The following is a 12,011-nucleotide window of genomic DNA, read 5'->3' as shown; positions in this document are numbered from 1 at the left end:
ATATAATGTGACACTCAGAGGGTTAATGATCTGTATGTAAACACTTTAGGCTACTATGCACTTTACTATGTTTTAGGCAAGCATAATAAGGAGAGAATCATAACAGAAGCTATAAAAGGGATTTTATGATACTTTTTTTTTCTCAAATCCGAGGCCAAATTAGAATTCGCAATCACTAGAATGCTTTGCACACAACAATAATAATTATATTAGACACCGAACAATGTAGGCCAACAGGCGTTTCTCGACGAAAAGAAATAGGACCTAATTCAAACGATAATTAAAAGGACAACGCTTTCCGCTAGTCTGGCACGGCGGATTATATAGGCCTATCTATATAGACGCTTGGGGTTAGGTATAAATATTTTGCACATTGGCACCGACCACACACCAATATCATGGCAAGATGATAGAAGTGATGGTGGTCCGTGGTGACAGGATAGAGACGGCGATAGATATCACAGTTTTCAGTTGAGATGGCGCTTCAGGTTTCCATACTTCCCAATGTTGTTGTTGTTTTTTTAAATGGTAATTTTGTGAGATAATCGTTAGAAACGGGGGAAAGCTCCTTTGATTTTATCATATGGAAGAGCATGCAATTCTACGACTAAATTCAAAGTTTATTAGATGAAAGTTATTGGCCTTGAAATAGATGAGATATCCAAAATATAGCGATCCTAATAAAAGATGGGATCCATGCACCTTTTATCATAATAGCATCGCGTTGTTTTACTTTTTTTATGAAGCCAATTCAAAACCGGTTTCCTTGAAATAAATTTTGAATTGTTCTCGGATTATTATATATATATTTTTTTACATTAAAGTGCTAAGTAGGCCTATCTCGCAAAAAGTTAAAAGCTGAATCCTCACCTCAACCAATATTATAATAGGCTAGCCTATCCCTTTAAGAGAACGATTCCCGGTTTTACAGGGCTAGGCCTCATCTCTTTCTCACTCTTTGGATGAATTTTCACTGCATAACTTCTGTATTTTCAGTCCTTTTGCTTTCGTGTAAAGCGCCTTGAGCATTAATCAGAATGGAAAATGGCGCTATATAGAAACTGTATGTATGTATGTATGTATTTATGTATGTATGTTTGTTTTATCATTATTAGCATCATCATTATTATAACTGGATTCTTTCAATATGCCGACATTATTGTCATAATAAGCATGGGAAGTTGATCTTCATCAAATTTTCGACAAACTATAGTGAATAGAAATGGCTTATACATGTATTATAAAAAAAAATTGTAAGTGTAACTGTTCAGAGAATCTTCGTAGAGGAGAATCTTCATCAGTGATTCTACTTAAGCGGTTTGTCATTGTTACTTTAAAAAAAAATGACGCAAAACAACTTTTCTCGACAGTGGGTCGACATGCGTTTCACGATCACACTAAAACAAAAACAATATAAACAGCAAAGAACTGAGAACACGTACGGTACGCCAGTCGATACCACAATCATAATAAATGGGAGAGAACAAAGAAACGAAGAGTTTGTTCGCAAAAACCTATAATTAAGTCCATATTTGCCAAATGGAGATATCTGCGATTAAAGGTCACGAAAAATAAAGAGAATAATAAGAAAATATTTACTTCTTTTGACCATAACTTCAAAAATGTACCTTTGTATGAAGTGAACAATATATCATTTGAAAGGTATTATTTTGTACTTTATGACAAAGACCGTACTTCAAAATCTTCAAAAATGGACTTACCGGTTTTTGCAAACAAACCCTTCAAACGATCTCGAGGTTACGACTGTCCACCCCCAACAATCTCCGCCCCCTAAAAATAAATAAATAGAATACAATCGAACTAATCGCACTGATTATATACTTTGGAAATAATCAAACAATCTAAATGTCATTTGTTACGTTCACCTTGCAGAAAACCCAACTCCATTTGGTGCAGTGGTCATGGAGAAATGTGGATCTTCGTTATAAATGCCATGGATGGGTCCACTCTAGTTTAGCACTTAGATGTTCTCGACATCCATAATATGAATGAAAAATTATTTTGCTCACAAGTGACAGGGCAACCAACAAATGAATTTAAATTTCGTGCACAACATTACATCAATATGATATGAATATGAAGAGTTTGTTCGCAAAAACCGATAAGTCCATTTTTGAAGATTTTGAAGTACGGTCTCTGTCATAAAGTACAAAATAATACCTTTTAAATGATATATTGGTCACTATACATATAAAGGTACATTATTTAAGTTATGGTCAAAAGAAGCAAAAATTTTCTTATTAATCTCTGTATTTTTCTTGACCTTTAATCGCAAATATCTCCATTTGGCAAATATGGACTTATCGGTTTTTGCGAACAAACTCTTCATATAAGAATGTAAATATGTTTATATTGCTGTTATGATAATCTTGATGAAAAAAAGAGGGAGAAACAAAACAGAAAATGGAAATCAGAAAGCCAAAAAGCAAGAAGACCTCGATCTAGTTTTCAATGAGTTAATAATTTCTTAGTGGAAAAATGAGCAAAGGCATTTTAGGTCAGTTTTCTTCTGTCTGCATTAATTGATAATTTCGTAACTTTTTTTAATCATTCATTTTCACACCTTATTATTGTTTGTAAAATTCCGAAATCTGTTTTTTTTTTAAATGTAATTCATTTTTCCTTATTTGAAAATTAAATGGAACAACCAGTCCTTTTCAAGAATTGTTTGTTTGTTTGTTTGTTTTGTCAGAGAACACCAAGAACGACTTGTTATTAATTTTGTCAGGCATGCATAAACACGATGGATGACGCGTCTTCTTACAAAACTTGGAGGGAAGAGACTTCTGACATATTGTATGTTACAAAGATCCCCATTTCTCTGCATGTGACCACAAGCAAATCGAATTGGGTTTTCTACATGATCTTGGTAATAAGCTATAATTTCAAACCCTAAAGTTGTATTTTAATTGATTCGCTATTATATACTTTGTGAAGGTTATTATTGCAGAAAGTCCGATTTTTATATCCATTGTTTTTCTTGGGGGACATACTACATGTATTGATATACGAAAATAGTCTTAAAAGATGGAGCATGATAATAAAATGGTCGAAGAGGGAGGTGATGAAAACGAAGAATTAAGAAAAGAGTGATCATAATAGATTATACATTGACTAAGAAGTGCGATTAAGAAAAACAAGAGCATTAAGTAGAAAAAGACACGATGTATAAGTATTTTATTTCTCTTTTGCTGACTACAAAAACGCGAAATCTGCACTTTCCCAGATTGCCCTTTAACCGTTAACCGTTTGAAAACAATCAATGTCGAAACAAAAGTTTAATCCCTTTAAAAAAGATTAGGCGTATGTAGAGCCTATCAACTCGGATGAGAATACGGTTAAAAAATATCACTCATCAACTGTGACCGCCCAACACAAAACTCACAAAAAGTCGTTAAAAAAGGTTAATATAATTCTTTCACTAATAAACACTGTCATCTGGAGTTTATTACCACTCAAATTTTCAAAATTTGTCTTACCTGATGGAGAATAATTTCTTCTCTACCTATAAGCTACCTTGGAGGCTTTAACCCGCAGAAATCGAGATATAAGCAGTTTTCTGGATTTTTCCCCAGGCAAATGCTGTTTTCACTCGGACTGATTGATACTTCTGCACAGCACGCTTGAGTAACATAATCTTTAAATCCTGGACCTTCTTTTCTCACTTTTCTATGAAAGTGCAACTCTCTTCTTTAAAGGGATATTCCAGGCGATTTTCATAATTTCCCATCATGTAGTACATAAATCGACAACTTCATGTATAGATTTGCGGAATTTATTGTGGTTCTTGGGCAGAGAAACAATACTTTGAAAAGATCATAAACAAATTACACTGAACAAGGATGATGACATAGGAGGTTCACATATTTCAGAAATGTAGCAGTGTAATGCCATTACAATACAGATTGCTTGCGAGTTCACCTGTGTATAATCTATGCATGCCTTTTTCTTTTGTTCTGCTTCCTTGAGCCCCAACTCATGCATTCTTATGGTGACTCTGCCATGTCATCATCCTTGTTCACTGCAATTTGTTCTAAATTTTGAAAATATTCTTATTCTTCATCCCAATTATCACAAATTCTGAAACTCTGTCCTCAGTATAACTAATTTATAGTTGTTCAAATGTAAAAATCTGAAAATCATCCGGAGGTCTCCTTTAATTCAATCACGTTTCGAAAGGATTAAAGATGGTCCAATTACAACACAGTACTCTTTCGAGTGTTTAGTTATTTTTGTGGGTTTTGAGCTGGGAGGACATTATTTTTCTTTTTAAAGGGGATGGTGAGTAACAGTACTGATGGGAATCAGTGGGAATGCCGGGTGATGATTGTTGATTCATTTAAGAGTATAATACATTATGTATCTATTGTTGTCTGATTTGTTTCAGAATGGTCTCTATAATGTGCAGATTAATGTGTCCAGGTTAGCATGCCTAAACAGTGACGGGGCAATTAAACTGCACATTACTTGAATATGAGACCATTCTGAAGCAAACAATGTTCACACAACAATAGATAAAGCTGCTGAAAGGGATTAATACTTCAAGGTTCAAGGTATAATAGGGTAAGCCCTACTATGATTGCCACTTCTGTTTTCTTTTTAAGATGAATACCATACAACAGTAAAATTCTTCGTTTCGTCACTTATATTGCACGTGAGGCTTTTGTTTTTGTATTATAACTCATTCTCCGATAATGATTTCCATCCTGGGGTACTCTTTCGTTATACCGATGGTTTATTATTCCGAAGGTTCGTTTTTATTTTTTTTTTCACAAGATTCGTTGTTCCAAAGAAATAATAATGTTCGTTGTTCCAAAGGTTCCTTATAGAGTCTAGTAGTCCGAATATTCCTAATTCTAAGGTTAGTAATCGAACATTAAAGATTGTTCGTAGTTCCAAAGGCTTGTCAATCCGACTGAGAAACTGTAGGTTCGTAGATCAGTTGACTTTAAGGTCAGTTAGTATACCGTATAATTATGCGCTTTTTTGTTTTCATTTTCGGGCTATCTATCCTTAGGAATAACGAATCTTATCTTTAATTCAGTAGGAATTAACGGACCTTATTTGCGGGTTAACGAACCTTCTTTATTTTATGTATAGGACTATAGTTTACGAACATGCGGATTAACGCCACATGTTTGGATTAACGAATCCCATTTTTTCAATTCGGATCAGAGTAACGAACATCTTCATCGAGCCTTCTGAATAACGAACCTTACTTCATTTTCGGCCGGATTAACGAACTTACCGAATTAACAAACATCGACCGATTTTCAGTAGCTCGTTTGCAAAACTGACTTATATCCTGTAATATTTCTGGTGACGTGTTTGATCCTGTCTGAACGAAACAATCTAAAGTGATTGAAGAAGTCTGCATACTACTAAAATAGAAGATGCCTGTGGTGTCTGAGATCCCGGAATGAGATCAAGACAACAGTTTGTAAGAATCAAAGTTGTGAGATTCCCCCAGGAAAATGTTCTTGCAGCAGCTGGGTAGGTTGTGGGTTGTGGGTATACTTTGTCTTGAATGTTACGTCCATACTTAATGTATTAATACGCCCTCTATCGCATAAAGTGAGAGTGCCCACAGTCAATTTGTCATGATCAGGCTCAGCTGCTCAGCTGCAGCGAGAACTCCCCGACGTACGGATGGAAAGCGTACAGACGGTATTACACTCGCGCTCTGCATCCCGTGCGCGTGTTCTCTCGCCGTAGAAAAGTACATTGTGGTGGACTTAGCGCATAACCTATGCATCACGCACGCACTACACGATCACACAGAGAAAGGGAAAATGTAGACTGCTAGCAGAGTACTGCCCGGGGAAAAACTGGTTAGCAGAAGTGAAATATCGGAATAAATCAGACGCGGATAGCCTAAAACATCCTAACAAAATGTCGAGTGGTGATACGCAGTATGTTGGACCTTATAAGCTGGAGAAAACGCTAGGGAAGGGCCAAACTGGTGAGTTGTATGAGTCGTCTCAGCAGCAGCTAGACAAAACAGTTGTGATTCCCATACGTTCCCTCTATTTACACCGCCGCAGCGCGCAGTGTCCCCAGTCACACTCACTGTGCTTTCGTTACTGAGGTCGCTCCCCCTCGCTCGCATTGCTGAGTCTCGCCAACAATAGACTTCACTCTGACCTTGGCTAACGAGTGTTTGACTGTTCCATCTAGGCCATTTACGGGGCCGAACTACATTGATTGTACTGCAGCTTGCCAGAATGACAGCTAGTTGCGGTTTATATACAACCTATACGACTCATTCTGAGCTAACTGAGCTTTCTTTTTAATTCCATACTTTTTTTTTCTAATTCCCGCTGTCTGCTAGTATTATGTTTGAATTAACGTTATCTAGAAACTAGAATCTAATTAACATAAGATATCAATATTTCATCCCAGCCCCCGTGTGTGTATACAATTTATACTTGTGTGTGTGTGTGTGTGTGTGTGTGTGTGTAGCAAGATGTGATCAGTTTTTAATAAGTCAGTTTTGTTGTTGTTTAGGCCTATGTGTGTTTGTTTTTTGTTTTTTGAACACTAGACTTGAGTAAGATACGATTTGTTCAAGTGTATCATTTTGCCACATTCGTATACGTTTGATTTTGTTTTTTAATTAGATTGTTAGTTAATAAACTGTTGAGTGTTGGTACTTGGCTGATCGATGTCAGGTTACCAGTGGCAGTAGCAGTACTGTATCTAACGTTACTTGTATCTGGTGTACTATTAAAATGTAGACCTATTGATGGTTAGGCATATAATATACAGAGAATTACCTTTTTTAAAACTTTGAAGTATGATATAAACTAAATAACAGTGTCATGAAAATAAAAACAAAAGAAAACAAAAACACCCCCCAAACACAAACAAAACACAAAACAAATTTTGTTGAGTGAAGAGGAGATAATGTTAATTCTGAAAGAAAAGGAAGATACTCACTTGACAGACATGGTGATAAAGTGTCCAGAATCAAACATGAAACCGTTTTTGGAATTAAACAGTAAGACCATAATATTATATAGGTATGTATAGCGATTTAATTGTTCTTCATCTTCAATGGGTTAAAGTGTATTATGGTGCCTTATATAGAAGCAAGAACCTACACCAGTGTAAATTCAGGGAATGTAAATGTTATCTCCTTTACTTTGAGAGGGATTTAGGGAAGCTTTTTAGAGGGGATTACCTTTGTTGACGTCAGTCCACTTGAGTGAAGAGTAATCAATATTGTCTTAATCTTTCAATAGGAATTGACTGAGGACAGCTAGTATTGATTGTAACTGTTACCCACTGTTGTTCTTGTCATTGTTTTTTTTTTCTATATACGTTATATGCTCCAGTGACTCTGTGCCTGCCACTGGCCATAAAGCTCCTGAATGCGAGCCTGTGTTTCAAAGAGTCATGATAGCTTTTTTTTTCTCTCTCTCTTTAAATGCAAATTATTTTGCTTTTCTTTCATGGAAAAGAAGGCAGTGTACAAAGTATGTGGGCTTTGAGAACTTGTGTCACAAGATTGATTTTCACAGTCTTGTGTTCTTTGTATTTAAAGCACAGTTTCAATGAAAAAGTGTCATGTTAGTCAGTTAGAACCACATATTTTTGCACGTCAGATGAAGTGATGATGTCATGAGAGAATGGGGGAAGAGGAGGGGCAGGACATTTTGTGAAGCATTTTGTCGAATATTTGAACTTTTAAGTACTGAAATTATCCTTGCATCTGACATATCGTTTACATGCAAATTTGTCTGTCAAATTTGTTGTCCTCCCCCCGTCTCCTGTTGGCTAAGTCTTCTCTAAAATTTTTCCTTTTTTTTTTTTCTCTCTCTCGAAATCAGAAGGGAAATATTGTAAATTCATAGCTCATCAAATTTTTTTTTGTTTTCTTTTACTTGTGTGTGGGAACCTACAGTGTAGCCTTTAACTTTAAATAGATATCAGGGCAAGTCCAAGAAAACTTGTAACTCACTGTGATGAAAGTCACAGCACTCAAGATTATCAGAGGTAAGTTTCATGTCATGAGGCAAAAAGCTCTAATTACGGGTTCTAATTAAAGACAGACATGACATGTTATGTATGGGACAGTTTCGTATGGGACACTTTATCCCCCATTCGTTTAGTGTGTGGAGAATCATAAATGGGTATTTTGCATAATTATTGAAGTAAAATCAGTTGAAACTACTCAAATACTGATGGGCAATTCCGCGGTTAGTAACGTTACATTTGAACAAATTTAGATATTTGTTTTTACCACTAAATTACCATTTACCCATTTCAAGTCAAAATTATGTCAAAAACATGTTCATTCTTCCCAGGTTTATGATACAGAAAAGAATGAACACAATCCAAGAAATATTAGAATTGCTATAGCAACTTAAATGGCTGGTTAGTAATGTTACGAAAAAAGGACATGACAAAAAAATCAATGTCTTGTAACAAAAAGTGTGCAAAAATTCAAGTTACTTCAAACAAAGTGTTGCATTAATTTCAATTATTGCATCATGACAAATGTTCATGCAAATTTTTTTAGCAGTTCGACCGATAATTTTTTAGCTAGACCCCCAAAAGCATGGTTAGTAACGTTACGGTTAGTAACGTTACATTTGTCCGGAGTAATTCCACAGGTCATTTCACCCTTTTGTAATTGACAAAATGTCACATGACTTCTGGAGTATAAACTATGTATTCATCGTTTACCCTTTAGCAAAACTTTGAGGAAAAAATTTCTAAGGAACCCACTGTAATTTGCATTTAAGTGAATTTCAGCGTCCCCAGTCCCACATGTACATTTTAAATGATGGTTTTAGATCTCACAAAATAAAAAAATACGAAAAATAAAATCTACTGAATTTGAAAGACCCTAATGATTGGTGAACATCCATGGCATTAGTTGATACCTAGATCAAAGAGTAAGATAAAGAGGCACATTTCTTTTATCCATGTCATGTCCACCTAACTGCGGAATTGCCCTGATCCAGATTGTCAAGGAAACAATATTCTCCAAATATTTACCATCATAATCATATTCAGTCATATTTTTATATTTTTATGACCAACCTGAGTATGCACGAGGATGTCGCATCCCAATACCATGTAATGCATTTGTCCCATACGTAACATTATTTAATTGCCTAATAAAGAATATTTCTTTTACTATTTTTTCTTCTTTCTAGATGGTATTTAACTTCTCTAAACAATAAATTAGAACTTTCCAAAAGGGCATTCAAATAACCTTAGAAATTTCAGAAAAAACCTAAAAAAATGACCTCAATTTCTTATGTATGGGACATCTCATGATAGGACACAAGCTAATTGGCATAATCATTTGCATAATCCCTAAATTTTCATACCAAGTTAAACTGCTTGATGAACTTCTTATGTCCACATATTAATCAAATATCATTTGCTTTCCTTGGAATAAATGTGAATTTTTATAAATGTCCCATACGTAATGCTGTATTTCACATTAAATGCAAATGAAGCCCTTGAAATTTACATAAATTTACATAATATCATTTTTTTCCTCCATGGAAATCAAAACTTCAACTCATAAGCTTCAAAATGATACCAAACCTGTCAATACTGAGCAAAGATGAAATTTTGCCTTCTGAGGGGACCTTATATTGGACTTGCCCCTAAGGTTATTCAAGTGCCCTTCTGGGACGTTCTGATTTATTGTGTAAAGAAGTTAAAGAAGAAAAAATAGTAGAAGAAAGATTTTTCATTAGAACAATTAAATAATGTTACGTATGGGACAAATGTGTTACGTATTAGACATCCTCATTTCATTTGAATGCATGTAGCTACAGTTGTGTAGCTGGGAAGGTCTCTCAGTACACAAATGGTCAATCATCCTGCAGGAAGCATCCCAAGTTTGCAGCTACTTTTTGAGTTATAGACACTTGAAACAATATTATGTACTGGTACTTGACTTAACAATTTCCGGAAATGGGGAGGGGGAGATGGCAAAATACACAATGAACATCAGCATTAAAGGGTATAGTTTTTGTAGAAATGGGGATTCAGTTTTCAACATTTTATGAGATGATTAGAAACCTCTAAATATGAATTATTAAAGAGCATACAATTCTAAGAGGAATTCAAAGTTTATTTGATGAGGATCCAATATTTTGAAATAGCTGAGATATAAAAAAAAAAAAACAGCAAACAAACAAACCAAAAAAGAAAGTGGTCCAAATAAAAAACGGGACCAACCTTTATGAGGACACCACGTTTCTGGATATCTCAGTCATTTCAAAATTGATTTTTTTTTTTTTCATGTTAACTTTGAATTCCTCTTAGAATTGTATGCTCTTTAATATTTCATAAAAGAAGTTCTAATTATCTTTTAAAAGTTGAAATCAGAATCCCCATCTAAACCAGAACTATACAGTCATGGGCAAGTCCAAGATAAGGTCCCCTCAGAAGGCAAAATTTCATCTTTGCTCAATGTTGACATGTTTGGTATCATTTTGAAGCTTATGAGTTGAAGTTCTGATTTCCATGGAGGAAAAAATGATATGTAAATTTAAATGCAAATTTCAAGGGCTTCATTTGCATAAATGTGAAACACAGCATTACATATGGGACATTTTACACAAATTCATATTTATTCAAAGGAAAGCAAATGATATTTGATTAATATGTGGACATAAGAAGTTCATCAAATAGTTTAACTTGGTATGAAAATTTAGGGATTATGCAAATGATTATGAAAATTAGCTTTAGTGTCCTACATTGTACATTAGGTATCATGAGATGTCCCATACGTCACAAATTGAGGTCATTTTTTTTAGGTTTTTTCTGAAATTTCTATGGTTATGTATTTGAATGCCCTTTTGGAAAGTTCTAATAATTTATTGTTTAGAGAAGTTAAATACACAGAAAGAAGAAAAAATAGTAAAAGAAATATTTTTTATTAGGCAATGAAATAATGTTACGTCATCCTCATACATACATTGTATTGCATGTGAATGCATACTTGTACAAACTGTAGCTGGGAAGGTCTCTTAGTACACAAATGGTCAATCATCCTGAAGAAAGCATACCAACTTTGCAGCTACTTTTGAGTAAAAGACACTTGAAACAATACATGTACTTGACTGAACAATTTTCAGAAAGGGGGAGGGGGAGATGGCAAAATGTACACAATGAAAATCAGCATTAAAGGGATGGTAGTTTTTGTAGAAATGGGGATTTGGTTTTCAAGATTCTACAAGATGATTGGAAACCAGTTATCAATATTAATTATTAAAGAGCATACAATTCTAAGACTTGAGGAATTCAAAGTTTATTTGATGGAGATCCAATTTGAAATAACTGAGATCAAAAAACAAACTTTTATACAAAGTAAAATGAAGTTGTCCTAATAAAAAATGTGACTCATCTTTTGTTAGGACACCACGTTTCTGGCTATCTCAGCCATTTCAAAATGGATTTTTGTCATGTTAACTTTGAATTCCTCTCAGAATTGTATGCTATTTAAATATTTCATAAAAGAAGTGCTAATTATCTTGTAAAAGTTGAAATCAGAATTCCCGTCTGAACTAGAACTACATTGTATACAGTCCCTTTAAGTAGAGACGAAGACCTCTGATTTAAAGGGTATTGAAACCGAATACACAGGCAGATTGAAAAATTGCAGTTCAACTTCAGTGTGATCGGGTACTGTTCACCACTAAATGCAGAGCTCTAGCTACATTGTATAACACATGTGATGATAATGGAGATGTTACTTCAGATTAGTGTTTTTTGCATCATTTTTTTTTTTTCATTGCAAGTAATTTACAAATTGTCCTCATTCAGTTTTCAGTAGTAGCCACAACAAAATTCATGGGTATACTGAGGTGTGACTTGAATCAATGACCTGATTGCTACATGTAGAGAGACATATATCTACTCAATCACGAGGGTTCCATGCAGCAGGTATTGCATGATATGCATATATTTCTTGATGTGTCAAGTTGTTTTTTATTGAAACTGAATGGCAAACTGCC

The 12,011-nt window shown here is 34.6% G+C and overlaps 1 protein-coding gene across 1 annotated transcript in view; it reads left to right on the top strand.

The window, feature by feature from the left end:
• The first annotated feature begins 5,913 nt into the window (after window positions 1–5,913).
• Window positions 5,914–12,011, top strand: part of LOC140235610 (serine/threonine-protein kinase BRSK2-like) — a 98,026-nt gene continuing 91,928 nt past the window's right edge. The window contains exon 1 of the mRNA XM_072315617.1: window positions 5,914–5,983. Within this exon, the coding sequence (XP_072171718.1) occupies window positions 5,914–5,983 (70 nt within the window). The remainder of the gene's footprint in view (window positions 5,984–12,011) is intronic.

This window comes from Diadema setosum, chromosome 12 (assembly GCF_964275005.1).
Source record: "Diadema setosum chromosome 12, eeDiaSeto1, whole genome shotgun sequence".
Lineage (NCBI taxonomy): Eukaryota > Metazoa > Echinodermata > Echinoidea > Diadematoida > Diadematidae > Diadema > Diadema setosum.
The sequence above is the reverse complement of the archived record's forward strand: the minus strand, read 5'-3'. Positions and strand labels throughout refer to the sequence as shown.